Source organism: Cheilinus undulatus, linkage group 5 (assembly GCF_018320785.1).
Source record: "Cheilinus undulatus linkage group 5, ASM1832078v1, whole genome shotgun sequence".
Classification (NCBI taxonomy): domain Eukaryota; kingdom Metazoa; phylum Chordata; class Actinopteri; order Labriformes; family Labridae; genus Cheilinus; species Cheilinus undulatus.
In genome coordinates this window covers 43,851,604-43,877,637 of record NC_054869.1, presented here as the reverse complement: position 1 = coordinate 43,877,637, position 26,034 = coordinate 43,851,604, and the positions used below count along the sequence as shown (strand labels likewise).

Below are 26,034 nucleotides of genomic sequence, written 5' to 3'. Positions count from 1 at the left end.
CACAAAAATGCATTTTTCTCAGCTTTGTAGAAAAAAAGTGGTCTTTCTGGTGAAACTAGCCTCTATTCAACTTAGGATAAATCAAGAACGGAACAAGCTACAAACAAACGTTTTTTCCATGATGAAATAGAGAGTTTCTTCTTTCATTTGAGTTATTTGGTGTTTTCAGAGTCATAGTACAAAATATTCTGTGGGTCTTGAAAGATGACTCAAAATGGCCAAAAACGCCGGCACAAGCCACTTTCCATTTTACAAAAGGGCTGGCACTCAATGAGTTAATGTATACTGAGTCATCAACACATATAAATTCATCAACAGTGGATTCTCCATGTGATGATGACGGTGCGTGACATATCTGTGCTCAGGCCTGGATGCGTTGAGCAGTGTGAGTGCAGGCCAAAGGGGGACAGGGGAGGGGGTCAAGTGGACTGTAGCACGGTACGAATACGGATGGCCTAGTGTGAGTGCACACACAGTGTACATAAGTGGATGGAGTTGACAAATACTCAGTCATTGATTTTTAATTTTTCAGCCTTTATTTGTTGCTTGGGTAACTGTTGTATAATTAAGATGTCAGCTCGAGGTCAAGATGTTCTGAATATTGCTGCTGGCCTTCAGCTACAGAAGGGATGATGTTCAAAACATCATTACTCCCTCTCACATAATAGCGTTCAATTATTTTTCTGATATTAAGACATCAAAGTTGTGTTGTAAACAATCAAAACAAAATGACCTTTAATATTTTATTTTTTTACCTGATGTTTTTGTTTTCAGGTGATGCAGTTTTGGACCAACTTAGGGAAGATAAAGAGACAGCAGAGAGTCAGGTTTGTGTATCTTTTCATTCATCTCCATTACACCCATCATAGGTTCAGTTATGTTAAAGGTTTTTTCATTCATAAATTCAGTTTAAAGACACTTCCCTACCCTGGCCCATGGAACCTTTTTGGTTGACAACATGACATTCATCTTAAATAATTAACAAGTGGGCCAGTGGTATGGAAGCGGTCTTACTGGATGCTGTTTGTGAAATGACTGTGCTGCTTACTCTGACATGTACTAACAAATATGGCCTCTGATGGCAGCTTCAGACTCTGAAGTTAAAAGCCTACTGATGACTTGTGTTGGTTTTACAGTATAATGTTTTGATGGGTAATTGGACTAAAATTGATTTTATAATGTACAAAATACCCGGCTCTTCCAGGAGTAATTACCATGAATGTGAAACGTGCATTTGTTCTTCCACGGTGGGGGGAGTAATAACGTGTGTCATCAGCTTTCTTACTTCTCTCCTCCAGTCTCTTTTATTCTAAAATGTTATACTGTATTCTGTGTCAGTGATGACTTGACTGTTGTCCGGTAGTGGATGGGTCCTAATTTGAATCTCATTATTTTTTTCTTCTTCTTCTCCTCTCTTCTGCCCTGTCTCTGATGTTGGCAATGCTACACCACCATCAGGCAGCGGTTTGTTCATGTTTTTCATCAGCCTCACTTGTGCATGTTTGTCTGTCACCGTCACTGTTTCGTCCAGTAGATCACGTTGTAGTTTTTGTTAGAAAATGTGAACTGTCTCCCGAAGAAAAACCAAGCTTCACCATAGAACCTTTGTGTATTTATTTATGCTCATTTAATCAGGAGTAACTTAGAGAGTTTTACCATAAAATCTAGACTAGATGTGCATCCGTATAAAAGGCACATTAGATATTTGATTTTGGATTTTCGCCGATATCCGATATGCCAATATTTTAAAACTCATTTTGGCGATACCAATACCGATACGGATATTTAATCACATTTTTTCCACTGTAGAAAAATGCAATTCCATCCTGTACTACAAATATATATTTTTTAATATTGGTAGTCTATTTTTTTAGAAAACGACAAAACATTTAATTTTTTATCAGAAATGAAGAATATATTGTTTTGTTTTGGGTTTTTTTCAAATACAGCCATACACTAATGAAAAACTTACAGTAATGTATTTGGGTTACATGTGCATTACATGCTTCATGTATTTTTAACAGTACAGCCAATTTCATCTGCATCTTTGAGGGCAATTAAAAGTAGCTAAACAACCTGTTGACACTGAACTCCACAGTGCAAAAAAAGAAATAGCTTATAAATTTAGATTGATTCTCCATATTACTCAGCCAGTTTGCAGGATGGCTCCCTGAGATACTCCTGACAAAGTGCTTTAAATAACAACAATAACAAAAAGACAGATCCTTAAATTAAAAAAATCTAGCTATAGTTCAGAGCTTTAATATGCTTTTAAATTTTTGAGACTCGAGATGAACAAATGAAGTAAAACTTCAGCTGAAGTAGTTCTCCTGATTCTGCTTTAAACAGCACAAACTAACTAAGCAACCAAGACTAATGGGCATTTCACTGTAAACAGCTCTGTAACAACACAGTGACACCCACATCTCCAACACTGGAGAGAGGACACCTGAAGAGTGTGCACCATGCAACGGAAGATTTGGCACCAGTGTTGCCAGATTGGGCGGTTTTCCAGCCACTTATGTGGATAAAAATGGACTTGGCGGGTTGATATGATTTGGGCTGTTTTCTCTTAAGTTAGGCGGGTTTTTAACTGCATCTTAACAGGCTGATTTACATTCTTAAATGTTTTGTTTAGTTAAGTAAAATGACAGTTATGACCGTGAGTTCTCCTTGATGTCATTGAACGTATCAAACTTAAAGCAGCGCTTCTGAAGCCTGTCAGTCACTCTGAGTATACTGTAGGGTTAAATGGAGGGAGCTGTGATGTGACTGGAAGAGAGCGCGCGCAAGCGAGAGATGGTTGTGCATGTCGGGCTTGAAAAAGAAATATTCAGGGCCTGAAATCCCCCTGATTTTTCACAAGGTGGGTGTACAGCAGTGAGACTCCAACTGTTACCCCTGATCAGCCTGATATAGTCTTTTTACTTCTTAATTTCAGTTTCTAATGCATTATAAACATGACAGGCATCATTAACCTTAGTGTTGTTTGTAATATATATATATATATATATATATATATATATATACATATATATATATATATATATATATATATATATATATATATATATATATATGTATATACATACCGTTGTTATTTATAAGGATTTTCACCATGCAAACAACATAAACACAAAATAAATAAGGTAGTTTGGAACAATACTCTAAGAAATAGGCTCCATTACCCAGTTACCAAATTAGAAAAAACATTAAATCTTTGTCAAAATCAACCCCAAACATGAATCTATCAGGCGTCTACATTTACCTTTAACATTCACGAGACCTTTGGCTTGAATTCTCTACAATCATAGATGCTCAGGACACAGCAGATATGTTTTAATAATCATGAATGGATTTTTATGGAGTCTTCTTTCGTTGCAAGCTTTGGTTTTTCTTTGGCTGACACCTCACTGTGGCATTTAACCATCTCAGTCAAGATTGTGTTATTTTGGGAATATGGTAAAGAGTTATTTTTGTCACAGCACAGTGTTTGCACTCAATACAATGAATACTCACATTTTAACCTTAAGTTTGTATAGGAAAATGTGTCGATAAGACTAGACAAGACGTTGTTAGTAGCACTGACTCTCCTGTCTCTGCCCTCTACAGATTGAGTTCCTGAATTCAGTCATCGTTGATCTACAGAGGAAAAATGAGGAGCTGAAGGACAAGCTGGAGAAAATGGCCGCTGCTGCTCTTAACGGCAATAATCCGAGTGAACTGGATAACTATGACAGGTAAGTCTAACACTTAGTGATGAAGAAATCCTACTTATGTGCAATCCCAATTCCAAAAAAGTTGGGGTGCAGTATAAAATCTGAATAAAAAACAAAATGCAATCATTTGCAAATCTTATAAACCCATATTTTATTCACAATCCAACTTAAACAACAGATCAGATGTTTAGGCTGAGACATCTGACCATTTCATGACAAATATAGGCTCATTTTGAATTTGATGGCAGCAACACATCTCAAAAAAGTAGGGATACGGCAAATTTTTAAAAAAGGCAGGAAAAGTGTTAGGTAGTTAGTCTGGTAATTTTATTCACTGATGCAAAAGGGGGGCTGCATGGCAGTGCAGGGGTTTGGGCTGTTGCATCACAGCAAGAAGGTCCCTGGTTTGCTTCCCGGTCAGGACCTTTCTGTGCGGAGTTTGCATGTTCTCCCAGTGCATGCACTGGTTCTCTGCGTGTACTCCGGCTTCCTTCCACCACCAAAAACATGCTCATTAGGCTAATTGATTACTCTAAAATTGACCGTAGGTTTGAGTGTGAGCATACAGGGTTGTCTGTCTCTTTATGTCAGCCCTGTGATTGAATGGCGACCAGTCCAGGGTGTACCCCACCTCTCGTCCAATGACAGCTGGGATAGGCTCCAGCCCCCCGCGACCCCTAACGGGATAAGTGGTATAGAAAATGGATGGATGGATGGATGGATGATGCAAAAGGCACCCACAGACATACATAGACACAAAAGAACCAGTTCCTCTTGCTTTGCTTGTGAGCACACACATTGAATTTTGACAGGCATATAAGCATCTCAGTGAGGGAAATACCCTGCATTTTAAATGTCTAACAGCCAATAAGTAACACTTTTATCCCGTCTCACAACCAAAAACAAAACTTAAGTGCCATTGGGATCTTGAATACAGAGACCTGTTGTTAGGATGCCCATGTTTTCATCATGGAAAAATGGTCTTTGTCAGACATTTTTGGACTAAAAATGTTTGTTCACTACTTTTTGTCCAAGAGGAAGATGGGACTAAGATTTGCAACATAAGGTACTGATACAAAATTCTTTGCCAGCACTTATATCAATTACCAGTGTAGTGTTGCAGCACTACTACTTTGCTAAAACCCTACAAATGTCTTTCAATCACAGAACTCAAAGCCATTTTCTCTCTTCTCAAAACTTAAATCCCCCTTAAATGACACTGATTAGTCCAGTCATTCCATTGACTGTGAAAAACTGTATCATCTTGAAGATTTGTGAGATGGATCCGTTGGCTTTGCAGGGTTTCATAGTATGTAGGTAAACTCACTCATTTCACCAGTGCTTTTTGAAATCTCCCAATGGAAACAAATGTTTACACCGTCCATTTACTGCCTGGCTTTAGTCATGATTAGGCCTGGACTGATTACACTTTGCTCCAAAGTTGCACAAATTTTGTTGGAAATATTAGCTCAGTTTTACCTCTTGCTTCCTCCCTGCTCCTCTTTGTCCTTGATGTTCTCTGTAGGCTGCTACACTTCCTCTTTTACTCCCTCTTTCTCTGTGTTCTTGCTGCTGTGCCATTTTGTTTAAAGCATGTTAAAGTCAGCTGTGGATTTATTTACTGTCTGACAAGATTAAAGTGTTCTTCTGATCGAGTTTGCACATGCAACATGAGTGAGACAAACTAAAAAATCAACCTGTTGATAAAATAGTGTTCTGTGATTCAGAGTATTATTGTGAGAACAATGTAAATGATGTGTTTCCAGTTTAGCAGTTTGGATTCATGCTGTAGATCCGCGAGCTTCATGTGCTTAGAATTGTGTTCGTTATTCATTTTTTGTTTGTATTAAGTTGTTAAAGACTAACATAGAGCTTCTTTAATTCTCCTGCAGCCATGACAAAGAACCTGTGAAGAAGAAGCTTCCCCCGAGACTGTTCTGTGACATCTGTGACTGCTTTGATCTCCATGACACTGAGGACTGTCCCACCCAAGAACAGATGCCAGACTCCCCCCCACACACCACCTACCACGGCACCAAGGGCGAAGAACGGCCCTATTGCGACATCTGTGAGGTCTTCGGCCACTGGACCGACTCGTGTAACGACGACCAGACCTTTTGAAGCCTTTCTTTTCCACCCTCGCTCGCACAATCAGTATATTTGCACATCGTATTGGGTCATGCGGTGCTTTTTGGTTTTTTTATGTGTGCGTTTGGTGTGCTTGTTTTTGCCAAGCATCATCGTCCACGCCGGTCCTTAAGCGCTCTTACAGGAGGACTGTCTCCTTACAATCTCCTTCAGTCATCCATTAAAGAATAATACACAGCTGTTAATACTCTGTTATTGTACATTACGTTAGAGGAGAAATGTTTGATATACACGGTTTGTGTGAGTGAAATACTGTTGGTGGATGTATCTTTGTGGGAGAAGCGATTGTCTTTTCTCTGATTTTTTTAATTTATCGATATCCTAACATTGTTTGCACAGCTCGTTGGGGGATTATAAAGAAAATAAAGTATCATTAAAGGTGTTTATTTCAGACTGTAAATGATTCAAGTGAAAAACAAAATGTCCTTTTGTGCAAAAAAGGTGAGCTATAGTTTATTTTTATAAGCCTGGAAATTATCCGTACTCTTTAAAGCTTTGATAGTGTGTGTCATTTTGTGAATCCAAGAGGAGAGAAACCCAGGGCTGTTTGGCTTTAAGAGGAACTTTTTTAATGCTCTTTATGAAGGAAGTGCTGGACAATTGAGGAGAACTGAAGCACTTCACACTCACTGTAACCCCTCAGTTCAGCTAAAGGGCCTTTCTTAAAGGTTTCTTTGCAATTGAAAAAACAATTTGTGTAAGAAACAGTTAAGTACTAAGGCATTTCTTTTAAACTGTTTTGAATATCTGTAAAGAAATAAAGGAATTTATGTATGAATTAAATTAAACATTGCTGTGTTGACTGTTTCATATACCCACTACAAAGGAAATACACTTTGCCACTTTATTAGCAACAACAAGGCATTTCAGTCCACACAACTGCCACTCACTGGATAGTTTCCCTTTTCTTTAAACCCTAGAGGTGGTTGACTGTGAAAATCCCAGCAGATCAGCAGTGTCTGAAATACTCAGACCAGCCCATCTGGCACCATCAACCATGCCATGTTCAAAGTCACTTTCTTTCCCATTGTGATGCTTAGTTTGAACTTCAGCAGGTTGCCTTGACCATGTCTGCATGCCTAAATGCATTAAGTTGCCGCCGTGTGATTGGCTGATTAGCTATTTGTGTTAACAAGCAATTGGACAGGTGTAGCTAATAAAGTGGCTGGTGAGTGTATTTCACATTTACCTAGGATAGCTCCCATAAAAAGTGTTTGGAAGGGACAGGACTTTTCAAAAAATTCTTGGCACGTAATAATCAAATGTAGCCCAGTTCTGATTTAACTGCAGCTGTTCTACAACTACATCCAAGCTAATCGCTACACTGGCAGCAGCCATTGCCATCGTCTTCGAATATAACTAAAGCCCACTCGTAGCCACTGTCTGGCTCTCCTTAAATGACGCAGATTAGTCAGGTCCATTTACAGACCTAGCACTATCATTTCAGATTGGAGCATTGCAAGATGGATTTGCCTGATGATGGACATGGAGTCATTGCTGTTCTTGAAACAGCAATTTCAGATATTAGAGATCCTGCTCCTTCTCGATGCGCTGATGCTTAGGGTGTAAATGCTGGACTGTTGGTTTTGAAATTGAAAATAGTGTGACAGAACAAAAAAGGGCTGTTTTTTTTTTTAACTGTCTTGTTCATTATTATTTTTTAAAGCTGTAGTAAACGATTTATTTTTAGTTCCGGATGCCCAGTAAAACAACACAACTTGTCAGGGTCTTGTTATTGAAGCCATCTAACAGAATAACACTTCTGCAATGCCTCCTCGCGCTGCATTCTCACTTGAGGAAAACCAGCAAGGGACAATGCTCCAGCCAATGAGGATGCTAGTACTCGCAGCCAATAAAGGCTCAGCTCAGAGGGAGCATTCCTATTGGCCGCTGTAGTAGGTGCACTTGTGCCTCTCAGCTCAGTGAAAAGTTGATACAATGGTGGAGTCACCAGCGGTGTTTGGCCCTATGTGAATTTGTTCATGCTGAGACCAAGTGTTTTCTTGCCTATGATTTGACCATTAATTTCAGTGGAAAAGTGGAGCAAAATCACTTTCTGAGAGCTTTGCCACCATCAGTATTCAATTTAGCCGACATGCACATTCGCGAGGAGGTATGTGAGAAGAGGAGCAGAGCTACGGAGCTCAAACAAGGAGAAGAACAGGAAGGGAGGGGGAGTAGAGATGATTCTACATGGTTCTCGTTGAATGTTACATACTCAAGCTTTAAAGGTAAATGGACTTGAGCTTGTATAGCACTTTTCTAGTTGTCTGACTACTGCTTTTACACTGCAGGTCACACCCATTCACTCCACATTTATCCCATTCAATCACATCCATACACATTTACACGCCACCAACAAAGCAGTGGGAGCAGGGAAGTGTCTTGCCCAAGGACACATCAACATGTGACTGCAGGAGATGGGGATCGAACTCTCTAATTGGGGGACGACTGACTCTACCCACTGAGTCACAGTCACACCAGTGACAGATGATTGGTTTTATCTGGTGGCTCTGAAAGGATCAGGATTAATCTCACCTACAGTTAATAATCCTGAATCGTGTTTGTGGTCACATTTTGAAACCCCACAATTTTGCCTGTTAAACAGTTTCTGTTTGATTTTGGATATTTGTGCTGTGTTTAACTAAGGATAATGACCTTCTGCTTGCACACAGACCTGCTTTTAATCTGAAAAAAGAAAAAAGACTTTGGTAGACTGAACATTTGAACATGAATTTAACCCTATAAAAAGGAACTTATCATTGAAGAGAGAAAATAGGGAACAGTAAAATGCTAATCTCTGATAGCAGAAGGTGCAAATGACTTCAGACTATTCCACTGAGTTGTCTGTGAGCTTTAAAGGTGAAATGTGACATTAAGGAGCGGGGGTGGACTTATTTTACATCACTGTGGCTGCAGGGAGACACTGCAGTGGTGTATCCAAAGTTTGCTGCAAGGGACAATAAAACATGATTATTTTGAAATTTGTGAAATGTTTTAAATTTTGGTGAAACATTTTTGCCATTGATTTACAGGGCCGTCACAGGTGTAGTTATATTTTTGCATATATTTCATTTCAAAATCTTTTTTTTACATTAGTAAATAGTGAAGAACTTCACTAAATATAAAATCCTAAAATGCTGAGTTTGACATGGACAGGAGTTCTGAGAAAAAAAATCTGATTTTAACCTTTAAGACCAGATGCAACATCTGCACATTTTGATTAATCTGATGGTTTTTAGGATGTGTGATTGAAGAATAGCAATGTGATCAATAAAATACAAATGTAGAAGCCAGATGGGATAGAAATATATTTATTCCATCTTCTACCATGAAAAGTTAATAGATGGAAAAGTTTTTAAAGTTAAGCAGTCATCTAAACAAAAGCTGACAACCTGAGTGTGGAAAGTGACATGAAGATGACTACAGCAGAGTTTCAGACGATGAAAACAATGAATATTAAAGCCCATAGCAAGTGATTAAAAAAATCATTATTTTCATTTTGTTGTATGACAGACCACCAGGCCAAATTTCAGTCATGAAATTTACCTCTAAATTACAGAATTGAACTTCAAAATGAGACAGTAACATCTGCTCTAGATGGTGTGGGCATGTTGGTTATCAGATGAGCTAAAGCCCCATCCACTCATGAGAAAGGGAATCCTTTCAAATAAAAATAATGCTACAACCTGAGTTGAGAAATCATCTGTCTGCTATGCAGCTATCTTACATCTCTCTGTTTTAAGCCGCCAGTGAAACAATCACATTTATGTCATGACAGGCAGACAGGTTAGAGCTAAAAGGTCATTTTATTGTCTTGTATTTAACTCTTCAGCTATTTCTTATATCTCATTTTCTGAGTAAAGTGAAGTTATGTCCCTTTCATTTATGGGACATTTTGTTGAGTTGCTGCTGACAACACTTAATTTCCTGATGTTGCTCTTCAAAATAAAAGTCTTCAATGGTGATTAGCATTGGAATCTTTTCTTGTGACAGACTTGGCAGGAATAGAACATGTCATTGGAGACTTACTAAACTTAAGCATCGCTATTAGACAGGAGGGATATAATTGTTTCTGCTTGGAGAGAGACAGCCACAACCCACTTCTTTTAAAGACGAGTGAGGCATGGATTAAATCGCACCTTCAAGATGTTTGTTCCTGCTGGTTCAAGTTAAACTTAGACGAGCACTCCAGCATTTAGCCTTCCCCCTGACCTTACAGTGAACTATGGCCAGAGTGCAGCCACCTGTCAGAGCAGAGAGACAGAGGTTGGGGATCAAATTTACTGTTTTCTGGCACAAATCTCTCTGTTGTGATACTGTTAATGACCCACAGTCCACCATGGTTGATAGAGTTGGGAAATTTACCTCGCAATGAACAAATACACAGCATGTAGCTGGCTGTTAACTTTTAATGAAGGCAGTGACATCTGCTAACACAAAACTGTATTGAGAAAAACTGCTTTGTGATTTTATGTTGTTGTAGGATTGGTAATTGGTAATTGGTAATTCCCCACCGATCGATGGCGTTGTGGGCTGCCATATTTGCTATGCCCAAATTAAACCAAACTTGGAAAGACATGAAAAACTTTCTAATGGTCTAAATACAAAATTCAGTCACAGCTATAGCTCAGTGTTTTCATGTTTACAGCAGCCTTATTCCAACATATCTAGAGTGTTAAGTCAAAAATTTTGGATTTCATGTTACAGAGACTTTAAAGAAGGTTAGACAATGACCCAGATCATGACTGGACTGGCTAGCCAAGTTCAGTGAATACCGTACTTCCTAGGAGAATGATTCTGAAAATTTTGACTTGATTGATGGATGAGTCTGAAAAATGTTAAATTTTGGGGTAAAGGTAATGATTTACAGTCAAAGCCAGGGGTTTAAGCTTTGAAAAGCTTTTAGTTTCATGGCTCAGTCTGCTACTCAGGCTGAGAAATTAAAATTTTAATGAACTGTGCAGTTTGTCAGAAACCCTCATGGATGTTATTGAGGGTTTATTTATTTTAGGCAGTCTTAGGTCTATAAGGGTTAAAGAAAAGCCACCAGTCATCTTTAATTTTAGTGTGAGATTACAGCTTGCTGAGCTTCAGATGCAGACAGCCATTTCTCCAGCTCCACTCTCAGCTCCACGGTCGCCACTTCCTGTTGGACGGACAAAAAGTTGTCTTACCTATCTTGTGTTTCTTTTTGTTTCCAAACTAATTGCAGAAGATATATTTTTACCTTGACATCTGCATTCTTCTTGCAGAAGACAGTTGAAACATGTCAAGGTGAAAACACATCACCTACACTTAGTTCGTTTAAAAAAAGAAACAAGATAAGCAATCAGAATGAGAAAACAAAATTAACTTACTTGATTTACAGAGTTGTCTGTGTTGTCATCTGTGTCACTCTCCTTCCTTCCCTTTCCTTTGCCTGTAGAGATGACAACATGAGGCTGGATTCAAGATTTTTTATATAGTGAAAACTGTCTGATCAATCAGAATTCAGAGCTTTAAGGCCTGTGTTCACTAATGATGATTTTCCATATGTAGAACTGTCTTAACTTCTCTTCCTGGATTTTGAAACTAGAAACATTGGTAAAGTAAAAGGTCACAACATTACGTTAGCTACGTAAGCTATGTAGGCAATGTAGGTGCAGACAACACCTTTCACAGTTTTGCTAATCTTATAAACCCATATTTTAGCTATGTAAAATAGCTACATAGCTAAGGTAGCTAAAGCTAAAGAAGCTACAATAGCTATGTTAGCTAATACTAAATCTGCTAAAGCTAACCAAACTGTACTGTTCAAACTAGCATAGCTAGGTTAGCATTAGCTATATTTGCTAAAGTTACCTTGCTAAAGCTAATGTAGCTACATTAGCTGACATAGTAATGTTAACTATGTAGCTAGCGTGGCTACATTAGCTGAAGCTTTAAAAAAATAAAGCGAGCCAGTATGGGTAACTACTTCTGAAACGGGGTGAGTACATGATTTAATCCTGGTTTGACCTCTGGCCTTCATTCTGTTTTATTTATGTAATGTTTGCAGTGTGTTTACAGTGTAGTTATTTCATGAATGTAAAGGCCAGACTTTGTTTATGAATAAATGTAAATTTTTAATGCACTTTCTTCTGTCACTTCCATTGTGACAGAGGTGGCATCTCACAGTAGTTGTCCTGCAGCCAGACCCCTCTGTATCATGGACCTTAATTAATCACGATGAATGTATTAATGCTGACAGTCTTAGTAAAAATGTCTTAAAAGGCAGAAGAATGTGCTGTTTTATCTACATAATCAGTAAACCTTTAGAAGCTGCTGAATTCTTCTGTCTGGTGCCGCTGCCTCCTCTCCCCTTTGAATCCTTTTCGTCTGTCTTCCCATCCTCTTTGGTTTTCCTACCAGCATCCTGAAGAGTAAAATCATTTTATACATGAAAGAATCACTTTGTTAATAACGCCACATGTGTATTTTTACATCACTCTTTTGGACATTTTAAACCCATCCATTGTAATTACTTTAACAAAGACAGGATAATGATAGTACTATTATCGCTATCTCTTGCCTTGACAGATGTTTGCATACCTCAGACTCTGTTAGCAGCTCACCAAACTCACAGAGGACATCGATTTTCTGACCGGTGTTGAGCAGGTTCTCCAGGGGGACGTGGACAGACGCAAGGACCCTAGTGATGGGGGCGTCATGGACCAGCTCCTGTGCTGATTTCTTCTTCTTGTCTTTAGGCTTATCTTTGATGGATCCAGATTTGTTTGGGATCTGAGGAAAATACCACAGAAATATTTCTAAAATGCCTAAATGCAGTCCAGTGTTATCTACTTGAGCAAACTTTCAACATCTACAAACATCGATTTTTCCAGACTTATTGATTTAGTGTCCTCAGAGCTTATAAAGCATGAAACAAGCAGTGATGAATTTTTACTCCTGTTGTTGGTATTAACGACATTTGCATGACATGTTATCTAGTCTTGTTGAAGGCCACATAAGAGAACCTTTAAGCTCCTCAGGCGGGGCCTCCTGGTTTGTTTTTTCCTGGTACACATCTGCGACCCACCGGAAAAAGCTTTGCAATCCACTTTTGGGTCTCGAAACACCAGCTGAGAACCACTGGTCTAGGTTATTCTGGGTTTTTATTCTGGGCCTGCCTGTTAACAGCCTTTTCACACATTTACTAATTCAAGTGTTAAGATCCAAGACACAGAAGGTATGTGATGTTAGTTTATGACATCTCCAGTTACAAGACTGGACTATTTGTCCAGTTTGGCAGAGAGTCTGAACACACACTCATGTATATGTCTGTAATTGTTTAGTTCATGTTGTTAAAATCAAGTACTTTTTCATAAATGTCCTACATTAAATGTTTATCTTCTGGATTTTAGCTCCCAATAACCATTTAACCATACGGTTTTCATATCTTAAGCTTTTAAATCCCAAATGACCCAATCTTTTCCACGGACTGATGTTCATTGTTATTGAATGTTTTACCCCAAAGAAGGGCAGGGCCAGCATTGTTTGTGGAAATTCCCAGTATGGATTACTCTTTTCTGTTTGTTTTTAATCTTCTGTAAAGCACATTAAGTTTACGCGTGTATGAAATGTGCTATACAAATAAAGTTGATCTGATTTGATTTATCCATTAACTTCTGCATAAACCTCCAGAGATCTGAGCTTTTGTTTGGAAAGTATTATAAGTTTCTCCAACTTTTTTGAGAAGTTAAAACATCAGCCTTATGGCGCGCCGGTAGTCGAGTAGTTAAGGCACATGCCATGTGCGCAGGCGACCCGGGTTTGAATCCGGCCCGTGGCACTATTTCCTGCATGTCTCTCCCCGCTCTCTCCCCTGTTTCCGACTCTATCCACTGTCCTATCAAATAAAGGCAAAAAGGCCAAAAATAAATCTTTAAAAAAAAAAAAAAACATCAGCCTTATTAGGGAATTCCTTAGAAAATTTTCTTTCTTAAATCCATACAAATTCCCTAAAATTTCAAAGAAATTATCTAATTTTTTTGGTGAAACTTCTAAAATGTTTTCTTGGAATTTTTCCATAAAAGTACCCTAAGATTTCTTCCAGCAGTCCTCAGTCCTCAAATGTTTCAGTGAAATGCTCTTATCAAACCTATGCATTTAAAAAAAAAAAAAAAAAATCCCCCATTTAAATTCCTGAAAAATCTTCAAGAAAATTCCCATTTTTTTCCCCAAAAATATTGCTAATACATACCCTAAAATTACAATGAAAAAATGGAAATATATTTTTTAAAAACTGATTATTTTAATGAAAATTTACAAATAAATGTCAAAAAAATGTCCATGAATATACCAGAAAGGTCAGTTCCAAAAAAATTCCTAAACAAACATACATATCTCCATAATTTCTACATCGAGTATCAAATTCTCCCAATATTTAAAGCAAATTACATTAAGTTTGATGGACATTGTGGTTTTTGTCTAAAAAATTATAATAGCAGAAAGTATTACTATGTTGTAAAAAAACCAAAATGTATTGTCCTTATTTGTACATGCAGGATTTTAGGAGACTAAATAAATAAAGCATTAAAATAAACATAGAACCAGTTGATTCCAATTCCAGCTTTCTAGGTATAGTTTCAGTTGCTAGGTGCTGGTTGGCAACATAACTGATGTGTAATACTTTATCTATGTGGGAGAGGCTTTTATGGGAATCTCCCTCTGACAGCCAACTCTTTAAAGTGTATCTAATGACAAACACAGGGTGTCCACGGTATGTGAATGAAAAGATAAGCTCACTTCTTTTCCTTTCCCGCCTTTTTTCTCTTTAAGAGCTAGGTTTAGTTTGGCTGCTGGAACATCCTCTGACACCGCTGGCCACGACAGGATCTGAAGCATAAAATCACAAAATGAGACCCTGCCCATACACTTCAAAGTTTACCCATCTGCCTCATCCTTCGTACCTTTTCTTCTTCTATCCTGAGAGGAAGTCCTTGTTTTAGGAATCTCTTAAACTTCTTCAGATCACTCACGGGGAATGTTCGTGTGTCACTGAAGTCCAGACACTCTGACCAGGCCAGCTTCAATGTGCTGCACATGGACACTGTGGGACAGACTATAATCATGGCAGTGCTGCAGGAACAATGAAAGGGCCTGTTAGGGCCAATCTTATTTTTAAAAGAGCGAAGAAAAGGCAGAATTAGGAGTGGTCTGAGAAACTGAATATCAGAGTTTACAAAGCTGTAATTAGGACTGTCAGCATTGGTGCATTTGTTGTGATTGAGGTCTATAAATAGTGTATGATTTTTTAAAAAATTGCAATTAATCTCATGCTCTTAAATAAGTCCACCACCGCTCCTTAATGTCTAATTTCAGTTTAAAAACTCACAGACAGCTCAGTGGACAAGTCAAAAGTCATCTACACCTGGTTTAATCAAACATTTAATTTCTACGGTTACCTTCTCTTCCTTTTAAATCAATAACAAGTTGATTTTTTGTGTGGTTAATTTAATGTCATACTCTTCCATCTACCCAATGTTCCTAATATCCTTTCAAAATAAAAGCAGGTCCCTATCCATTCAGGAAGTCAATTACACCTCTATAATTTAAAAAAAAAATGTTTTAAATGAAAAATAGTTGAATTTCAAAATGCAACAAAAAGGTGAGATTAACTACAATTAACCAATATATGCCCACATTTTCATTCACATAATTATGTTAATTGGGTCCCATGCGGACATGTTCTGCAGTTTTTCTCTCTATAGTGTTCTTTCATGTCTAGAAAACCTTATCTGAATTAGCGGCAACTATTGTTGTGTCTCAAGCATTGCACAAAATGTACATAACAGTACAAAAATAACATCAAATTGAATATTTATATCAAAAGAACTTCCCTCATTAGAAAACAATTTTATAACATAGCATGTGTTATTAAAAGTAATTTTTTATCAAATAGGTGACCTGTAGTCTGTTATCTGTAGTTGTGAAATCTTTTTTAATTGGTAAACAAATCTGAAGAAAACTTTTTGGTTTTAAAATGTAAAAGGACTTAAAATATGTAAACATTTATATTTGGGATAAAAGTATAAAAAGTATAGAAATATTCTTTCTCATACATATGACCAGGGGCACAGGTAAACAATGCTGAAAAAATAATGAAGTCTGCTCCTGTAGGGCACAGTGAAAGGTGAATGTGGCGAGTAAGCACAACCTAGGGTACTGCCTGGGCAGGTAGCAGAGTTGCCACGAGCCCCTGGTTGTGCTGTGGATCACACACATGGTCACAAAAAATGCCAGCAGCCACCAGGCGTGTTACCAGGTCTGAAAAGGCCCAGGCAACAGTGCAGCACACATTCATGTCAGCATGTGTTTGATATATTTACACAGATGTACATACCTGCAAATAAAAGCAGAAATGTCGATCTCTTGTCTCATATTCATCTTTTGATGTCAAACCTAAATGTTTTTAGTCTACAGCAAAAACAAAGGAATTGGACCCAGGGTTCCAATATTTTTGGAAGGGAGTGTGTGTGTGTGTATGTTGTACTGTTTTGATTTTAAAATCTTGTCTCAGAAATGTAGGTAATTTTCTTCTTTCCTAAATGGCCCTGATGTGTTATCATAGGCCCAAAGCTAATATGAAGAATGAATGAAAAAGCCACAGTATGTTGAACTGTTAATCCACGCTGAAACTTGATAAATGTTTAGTAAGAGTCCACGTGTGCACAGCTCTCCACTGGCTCTTATGACTTTGCATTTTTCTGCAGGAAGTGGTGTGGGTTTCTCAGAAACTGATAAGAAATCCCTCTCATACAGGATACGTGACTAAGTTACAACATTCATCATTCTTACTCCTTTACCAGTCTGAGTGCCATGAAGTCATGACACATTATGCAAACACCTGATTCAGCTCTACTGGTGTTTGTGTACTGATCTGTTTCCCTTCAGGCCTGAGACCTGCACAGGCCACATGAGAGCTTTAGGAGAGTTTTTATTACCAGCATCACAGCAGGTTTTCTCAGTGTGCACCGTTGAGTGCTGTATATCTTCGTCTCTGAGTGTTTCGTTTTCTTTGTCGCTGGATTTGTTCGATACATCACTGAAGCTGCTTTCTGTCTCATTGGCTGCAGCCTCAGGGTTGTTTTTTGACTCACTGTCTAACGTCTGTCAACAACAACACAAAAAGGAGGATAAAAAGATATACAACTGTGCATTTTATCCAATTTGGTTTTCACATGATAACAAGCAAGTTTAGGATGACGTCAACTTGTTAATGTCACTATCTCAAATAAAAGGTCAAAAAATGGGGACGTTTTTTTTATATAAATGTTAGGAGTGCATGTAAAAGAGGGCTTTCATAGCTGTAAAGAGACTACAAAGGGTGGGAAGGATACGTCACCTGATTAGCATCAGTTTGATTGCTAAAGAAGTTGTATGAGATGTAATAGCTGTAGGAGACAACGGGGAACTCAGGAGCAATTTCATCCACACCCTTTAAAGGGTCTGGGATCCCCCTCATCCTGCCAATGCTCACTGTGACTGATGCCTGCTCTATCATCAGATCTGTATGGAAGAGATGGATCCTTATGAAATAAACATAAGGAGACAGGAAAGCACTCACTAACACCCGCAGTCTCACCTCTTATATCTGCCAGACCCCTGAATCGATGTCTTTCCTCTGAGGATATCCACAAGGTGTCCAGGCAGAAGAGCTGAGGCAGACTGTCCACAGTGAAGCCAGGGTAACAGGAGGCCAAAGTGAAGGGATTTCCCTCCAGCATTAATGTCCTGAGACAGGGCAGCGTGCTCAGAGCATTCAGGAGAGTCCGCTGGTCCTGAAACTCGCAGTCACTGAGGTCCAGACACACCAGCTGAGGCCTGAGGTCAGAAAGGCAATGTTAGGTTGGTCTGATGGTCTAAGGATCTTTATAATCAACTTCATTGATGACCCAAAAGAGGTCTAAAGGATTTCTTTTAAGATACAATATGTAGAATTTCTGCACTGAAATATCTATAATAATTTAATTATAATTATTTCATTAAATCTATGTTATGTGTTTTTAACTGAGGTCATACAGTATCTCAAATATTTAGTTAAGTTTACAAAGACAGAGAAATTTTTCATTTTACAATCTTAACAGGATGATATGATTGCATGTCCTGGTCATGGAGTGCGCCAACTCATCTCTGTAACATGGAAACCCCCCCTGCATCTCCCGTGAGTTCAGACCAGCACTGCCCATAGCCGCCCCCCTTTTCAATATGACCCGACTTTTGGATTGAGGACTCTGTTCAATAAAAAAGGGCACCTCATATCAATCAATGTTTTGTTTCCATTCCTAAATTTCTCATTAAGAGGGAGACGTGGACTTTAAAGTTACCCCAGAGGACATGTGTATAGGACCACTTCCAGCACAAACCTGGAAGTGCCCTTTTAAACTGTTTATTTCTTTATATATTTCTTGGCTTTTAATGCCTTTATTTTAGAAAAGAACAGTGGATACAGCCAGAAACAGTGACGAGAGAGTGTGTGTGTGGGTGTGTGTGTGGGAGAGGGGCAGGTCATGGGTCAGGCCTGCTCCACAGTATCTGCTACAAAAATTAGAGCCAAGTGGTGTCAAAGTTAGCATGACTTGCAGTGATGTGTTGTGAGGTTTGTGGCTGGTGAGGCACTGACTCTTTCAGGGTCAGATTTGGCCATGGTAGAATGTTAAATGTATAGCAGTGTAAGAATGCTCTTATCTTTTCATGTAAATGGAGTCCATTCTCCTATCCTCCTGGAAAAAAAACCTGTGACTTTGTTGATCCTTGTCTTTGAGTTCTATGAGTCTCTCTGTTTCAGTGGAGATTATTGCCAAAGATGAAAGTCGTCCTTGGCCAGTCCGATTCCGACTTCAAGAAACATAAATCTTGTACAAAGTATCAGAGTGAAAATGAAAAAAAAAAAAAAAAAAAAAAAAGGACTGCTGTGGTGCACTGGACTTCCTCTGCTTTTTAAATTATTTTCCAGCATAATCAGCAGAACAAACATAAACATTGGCTCACGCTCGCCCCCTTTAGTGAGGCAAAGGTACTGCAGTTTTCAGTCAAATCACAATGGGCTCTATGTACGGCAGGGGGTGGTGTATTTCTAGTGGAAAAAAAGACCGGTTCTCAACTTCCGCCTTACGATACGTGCTAGGCCAAAACGGAATCTAAACCCTCATATACTGCCTTAAATTGTCCGTTTCGTTGTTTTTTTTTGTTTCCATTGTTGTTTGTGTTTACTCTATCATCATCGCTTGGCATCCAAACATGCTAAAATGATGTTTCAAAAAAAGGTTAAAGGCACTTCTGGACATCGTTGCTGCGGCCTATAATGTTCATCTTCAGCTAAATTTAACTCGTCATTGACAGTCAGCTCAGGTAACTCAGGAAAACAGCGACTAAACCGCAACGATTTACCATCATACCCCATTCTCTTCTCCCAACTGGAAGTGTGGGAGCGGTCTAATGCCAAATGCGGAAGCAGTTCGTGCATTGAGCCCATTGCCCCTTTTCGACCGAGCTGGTGCTAGGGCTAGTTCCAGGCTAGTGCCTGGGTTAGCACTGGTTCTTTCCGTTTCCACCAACAAAGCACTGGCTCCAGGTGCTAAAAACTGGTGCTGAGCAGGCACCAACTTTTTGCTGGGCCAAAGCGAGGGCCAGAGCGAAGCACCAACTACGTCGAAGGGCGGAGGGCGGGGTTATCGTGACGCGGTAGGAACCAGTCATTCTGAACTCGGCCACAGACGGAGTACATGTTGGTTGGCTCCGTCCTGCAGACTACCGTTACTGATTCTGGTAAGTTTTATTTCATCCTGTTGTTCGCCTACTATGAATACGCTTGCTACAATATTCCCTTATCAATATTATGAACGTTACGCCAGCTAATGTGATGCGTGCTATTGTTTGCTAGCCAGTTAGCCGCTAGTAAGCTAGCAACATTAACAATGCCTGAAGAATCCTGAACAAAGCAGCAATATTTCACTGCAAGACCTGTATTCAGAACTTCCCTCGTTGTTACACAATGGCCCGTTTAATTATAATACTGAACTGTATGATAATCGACAATGTTTCTTGCTCAATTTACAGTCATCGACCGTGGATTTGGAGGCTCTGTTACCACGACCAGCATCGCCAGTCCCATTCTGCAGCTCATCTGCCTCGTCTTCCTCTCGGACCAAATAGTTTGGTTTAAAAGTTAATCTGTGACTGTTTTCATTTGTACTTTGTGTAAATAAAGTTATTTGTGAAAAGAGATGCACGTTTCGTCTATAATCCACTGATCATTAACTGGCGACCCGAGGGCCAAATCAGGCTCTGGTTTTAAGAGTATCTTTTGGCTTCAAATGTCTGCAGCTGTTAAATCCACCCCCAAAAACAATTACTAATTAAATATCTTTAGAATGATCTGATGTTGATGTGTTTCTACAGAAATTTAGTCGACAGCCATTATTTGTAAATATCCTTTAAAAATGGGTTAAGACTGGCAGAAATGTTGCAAAAATGCCCAGAGTAAGGGATGAAAATGGGTTAGAGTGGCAAAATGTGCTTTGAAGTGGCACAAAGGTGCAAAAATATGCAGGAAAAGAGGTCAGAATGTGGCAAAAACGGGTAAAAGGAAAAAGGGGGCAAAAGGTATAAAAATGGGTTATAAATGGCAAAAAATAATGAAAAGGGGCTAAAAAGCAAAAATGCATGCAGAGTGGCACAAAGGGGATAAAACTTGCAGGAGAAGTGGTTCAAAAGGAGTTCGAGAGTGACAATAAAAGAGGCAAAAAGCATCAAAAACGGGTTAAAAGTCGCAAAATACAGCCGCGGGTACCTTATAAACCACGCTCCCTACAGAACGCGCCCACTTGTGCTATTTGCTCAGTTTAAGGTTACATTAGTTTAGATAGGCCTTAATTAGCTTTAGGTTAGGTGTAGCATTTTAATTTCCACTGGTTAGATTTAGGGGTAGCTCATTGGGGTAGGTGTATATTTTAATTAGTTAGCTTCCTGAGGTTAGATTTAGCATTTCAATTCCTCTGGTTAGGGTTAGAATTAATTTATTTTATGGATCGATGGGGCGTGTTTTGTAAGGGGCGTGTTTTGTAGCAGCTGCGGCTGCAGCTAGACCCTTCTCTCAAATGAGCACGATGTTGTACACATGCGCGAAATACATAACCTAGACCCTTGGCTCCCAACCTGGGGTCTGTCTGCTCCAAGCTTGTGAGAGTTAGGCTCACTCAAACTATCTCAAATCCTTATAAAACACACATGAATGGTTCATACAAGGGTTTTTGGTAATAACACTTGTGTTTTGTGCTATTTTATTAAGCTTCAAACAATAAAAATAAATTGGTGTGTATTTCTGAAAGCAATATGTCACTTTCTTCTTGTGGGTCCTGGGGGGTGGGGAGGTTGGGTGGGGGGCACAGTTCGGGGCTCAATGGAAAAAAGGTTGGGAACCACTGACCTAGACTAAGTAGAGTGAGAAAATTTGATTAAAGTATCTACAAACATTACATTGGTGACATACAGAGAGAGCAACAAAACTGCACGTACTCCATCTAATTTGTAAGGGATTGCGCAATCCGAGGTGAGGCTCAGCTTGTTGCTGCCTCACATCGCGCCTCTCCTCTGTATTTGAACAGGAAATACACAAGTTCAGCGATATGGGCCATAAAAAATGAATGGCATTAGTTGAAACCATACAGATATAAAGATAGATATAAAGCACAAATTAGTGAACAAATAGTGATATTTAATTCATATTTAATTTATAAAAAATTATGTGCCTGAGGGTCTGCTCCCCCCCCCGACCGCACGCAGGGCCGGCCCATGACATAGGCAGTACAGGCAAATGCCAGGGGCGCCACAGGCTCCAGGGGGCGCCGGCATAAGTGCCCCAAAGAAGCAAAGAAGCCCCATCAAACAACAGCGGGACTGGCAACTTCCCCGTCCACTCTGCTTTACTTTGCCCACCCCCGTCCGCTCTGCTTTACTTTGCCCCCCCCCTCTATCTATCTCTTTTCTCTCTGTTCCTCTCTTTCCGTGCTGCCCCCACTCCTCAGGCGTGCATGCTTAATCTCTCTGTGCCAACGGAGGGAAGATATCAGAGTTCAGACCCTGGCTGAAAATGATCAACAAGGTGTCTTCTGATTGTTACAAAACAGCACGTGAGTAAGAAAAATAGAGCAGATAAATTTGGAGAACGTTGACATTGTTCCTGCTGAGGCAGCGTTTCTTCATCACGATCATTGGCGCCAATATTAAATGCGCTGTTACCTGATGACTTTCATTTATTCAGGCAGACAAACAGCTGCAGATGATGAAGGGAGGCTGAGAAGGAGAAGATCAGCAGACGATAAGAGGTAAACAGTGTAGGGCTACACACTAATGATCAAAATATCTGAAAACGAGTGGTTATAGGAAGCATTCTGGAGTAGGACTAAGGATTAAAGTCATGATGGAAATGTATATACCCTTTTCTCCAACACAGATCATTTACCTGTATGTTTACTGACAGCAGGTGTGTATCAACGGTGCATAAATAAAATGTATTTGGATGTAAATAAGAGGTCCAGGGTGTATAAATGACATCAAAATAGAGCATGTTATCTGGAAATATTCTCCCCCAAAACTATCAATGTCTCCATACCCTAGGGTTGCAATATTACATCAGTTTACTGGGTGTCCTGATTACTGCCTGCTTAGCTGGTGTGCAATTAGAGAGAAAGTGAGAGAAACTATTAAGACGAGACAGCAGGTAAATAAAGAGATGAAAAACATAAAGCTGCAAAATTCTGATGATGATAATAATAAAGACACAAAATATTGTAATGAAATTATAGAAACAGAAATTCAGATTCAGATCCACACATTAATTTTAAAAGAAAACCAAATTAAATAAAAAGATATATTAAAAGATATTGAAAATAATAATCTGCAAATTTTCAGATGCCACTTTGAAGGTAAATAAAGTGTTTAAACTGCATAAAATAGCCTAACAATGGGGCTTTTCATAAATAAATCTCAGGGGGCGAAACCCCAGACCCCCTGTAGAGGCCTGTGCTGTGCCTTAAAGTGCCAAATAATAATAAGAAATAAAATTGTAAAACTGGCTCTGTAGTAACAGGTTACGTCAACGTTTTTAAGTAGTGTAAATAGTTCTTTAAAGAATTTAAATAATTCTTTAAGTATAAAATTTATATTTTATTCGTTTCTCATCCACTGTAATCCCCCTCAAAATGATTGATTTTAAAAACTATTCAAAAAAGTATAAGCACATAAAGTAATGTGTAAAAGCCTAATTACATTAAAGCAGATGGGAAAAACAGCATTAAAATGTGAATAATGCCTTTCTATGCACATTAGGAGCGACAGGAGTTTGTTAATAAATTATACACATTCTAAAATACATTCACATTGTGAAAGTCTGCAGTGTTTTCTTCTGTCCTCTGATAAACAGTGATTTGTATTGGCGTGGATTCATTCATTCTATGATCATGATTATTAATAATAATATTAAGGGCACAGCTGAGGTTCACTGTCCCCTAACAGTGAAGTCATTGGCTCATCTGTTTGTGTTACAGACTGGTCAGAGGAGTAATTTCAGTGAGCTGTTTGATTATTCATCATGTGTCTGAGGTCAGAGGAGACTGTGTTGTTAAATGTTTCATTGGACTAAGGTCCCGTTTGTAAAAAAAGCTCCAGCTGTGACCATGTATGTTCACATGTCAGGCTGCTGCCTGTCTCCCTCTGCTAGAAGGTAAAAACAACAAGCACTGGCCATGGATATAAAAGGGGACAAACATCATGTGGTGTTGGAGAGGAGGACGTTTTTGCTCCTCTGTGCCTTAAAACTTGGTGAATGTTTTGATTGGCCAGATGTGTGAAAACTTTGACAATATTGTCCAAGGTAAAAAAAAAATATATATATCTACCACAATTCCACAGGAAAAATTACATTGCTGCTGTGGAAGCTTGCATTGGCCTGTACAGGCTTGAAAAATGAATATTTAAAGCAAATTATTCACACGAAAAAATGCCTTTGGTGTGCAAGGAACTTGAGTAAAAGTGATGAGAATTTTTTTTTTTACCTCTTCTGATGATGCACTGCTTTCATTGAACAGAATCCTCATTTCAAAACAACAAGAACTAAACAGCTGAGCTGGCCAGCACTGGTCTATACTCCTCATATTGATATTGTTATGGTTGAGTGCCCCTTGGTGGTGAAATTTTTCATATCAAACATTTAAACTGCAAAATACATGGGGCACAGATGCCCTAATGGTTTGGACACGTATGTGGTCAGCCTGAGTTCAAGTCTAACTGAACTGTGAGTTCTGGCAGATTGATTGTTTTTTGGGGTGTGTAATTGTGCTGTTCCTAATGTCTGTGAGAATTGAAGGACCCTAAAAGTTTAAAACATAAAGCCATGTTGGCAGGAAACAGCTGACCTGACACGCCAGATCAACTCTTAAATCCATTGCATGAATGTATTTGACATTCATCTGGGAAAGCTCCCATAGAAAGCGTTTGGGAAGAGCAGGACTTTTTAAGAAATCTTCCAAAGGTGACTGGAGGAATGTTCTGTCCATCACATTCATGACAGACTATCAGAGCAGTGGATGACACTGTGGGCATGTGCTACTTTTGTGCAGGCCACTGCTGCCTTAGATTGTTTATGGCGGAGCTTCATCTAAAATTGATGCCAAGACCGCTTAGGGGGATATGCAAAAACATCTTCTCTGCCAAGACAAGCTTTCAGTGTGACTCTTTGCTCTTGTTTTAAAAAGAAATGTGGTCCAGTTCCGATTTAACTTCTGCTTTCCTACATCTACATCTGAGCCAAAGGCTACTGTGGCAGCAGCCATTGGATATACTGGAAAACCCCACCGTAACGATCGCAAACTCATGCCGAAGCAGAGCAGGAGAAGAGTGAAAACATCTTTTCCGTCACAGAAATCTTTCAGTGTCACCCTCTGGGCTTATTTTAATAGAGAAATGTCCAGTTTTGACAAAAATATAGCTGTAGCTAATTCTGAGCTATTCACTCCACTAGCAGCCGTTGTATACAAGCATTCACACCAGTGTTAATTTTGGCACCTATTTTTATTTCAGTCTTAGTCTTTAGATGAAATGTTTTTTAGTTTTAGACGACAAAAACTCAAGACATTTTAGCCATTTTAGTCCTCACATTTTAGTCTTTACTTTTAGTCCAAGCATTTATTTTCTTGCCTGAATCTGGTACCAAATCATAGTAGTGTGTTCTATGCAGTCTGCCAAACCTGGGGTCCCTGCTTTCTACAGCTGAGAGGCAGAATAGACACAGATGCATTGTTTTTGACAGATTTACCACCAGTAGAGAAATATCACGGATTTAGAATGTCTGACGAAAGCCACATAACATTTTAGTTTAGTTTCAGTCATCTTGAGGAAAACTAAAACTACTTTTAGTCCGTTTTAGTCATCAAAGATTTATTTTTGTAAGTCTTGGTCTAGTTTTTGTCATGGAAAAAAAGGCTCTCGACGAAGAGTTTCATAGTTTTAAGTCGACGAAATTAACACTGATTCACACAAGTTACCCCTTCCCTTTAACTACCACATTCTCACACCGAAGCAGGTCGGCAGAAGAGCAAAATTAACTTGAAAAGCTTTTAGGGTTGTTTTTAATCTTTATTTCATACAGAAATGTGGTCCGGTTCTTGTAAAATGGCACAATGCTAAAGCTATATCTGAGATATTTACTGCAATGGAGGCAGCCATTACAGATGGCTTTCAGTACAACAGAACCCCGCCAATAGCCTAACTGTATGTATGGCTGTGAAAGTAGTATCACTCAGTTAGTCTTAAAAGTCTTTAGAATAAGATACACACTGTACTGTAAGTGTATTAGTCAAAGAAACTGTAGTAAACTCTGTAGTGATTAATCTGGGCTTTTTTGTGTTAAACTGATGTTTGCTCTTTTGATATTTACATTTCTGTTTAACTGATGATAAAGAAGAAAAGCTTAGGGGATAAATTTCTCCTTCTGGCTCATAAAAATGCTAATCATTATATGTGTTAGATGTCTGAAGGTGCAGCCCACTTTTCCAAAAACTCTCTTATTCATAACTTGATATCAGCTGAAATGAGGGAGTAGGTGTCACTTTGTAAAAGTGTCATTCACACTGAAACCACAGTCATT

General features: G+C 38.9%; 2 protein-coding genes across 8 annotated transcripts in view; one reads left to right on the top strand and one right to left on the bottom strand.

Annotated features, from left to right (window-relative positions):
- Window positions 1-6,655, top strand: part of clip1a (CAP-GLY domain containing linker protein 1a) — a 46,341-nt gene extending 39,686 nt beyond the window's left edge. For 5 of the 7 annotated variants that reach the window (XM_041787252.1, XM_041787251.1, XM_041787249.1 and 2 more), the window contains 4 exons: window positions 775-827; window positions 1,459-1,464; window positions 3,613-3,740; window positions 5,612-6,655. In XM_041787252.1, coding sequence (XP_041643186.1) covers window positions 775-827; window positions 1,459-1,464; window positions 3,613-3,740; window positions 5,612-5,840 — 416 coding nt within the window. In that variant the 3' untranslated portion in view covers window positions 5,841-6,655. The remainder of the gene's footprint in view (window positions 1-774; window positions 828-1,458; window positions 1,465-3,612; window positions 3,741-5,611) is intronic. The other 2 variants (XM_041787255.1, XM_041787250.1) reach the window with 1 other exon arrangement.
- LOC121509775 (leucine-rich repeat-containing protein 43-like) overlaps window positions 1-26,034 on the bottom strand; it is a 75,862-nt gene that overhangs the window by 41,894 nt on the left and 7,934 nt on the right. The window contains exons 5-12 of the mRNA XM_041787437.1: window positions 17,476-17,714; window positions 17,236-17,399; window positions 16,835-17,000; window positions 14,801-14,940; window positions 14,637-14,726; window positions 12,441-12,632; window positions 12,162-12,264; window positions 11,228-11,289 (exon numbers count right to left, since the gene is read on the bottom strand). Coding sequence (XP_041643371.1) covers window positions 11,228-11,289; window positions 12,162-12,264; window positions 12,441-12,632; window positions 14,637-14,726; window positions 14,801-14,940; window positions 16,835-17,000; window positions 17,236-17,399; window positions 17,476-17,714 — 1,156 coding nt within the window. The remainder of the gene's footprint in view (window positions 1-11,227; window positions 11,290-12,161; window positions 12,265-12,440; window positions 12,633-14,636; window positions 14,727-14,800; window positions 14,941-16,834; window positions 17,001-17,235; window positions 17,400-17,475; window positions 17,715-26,034) is intronic.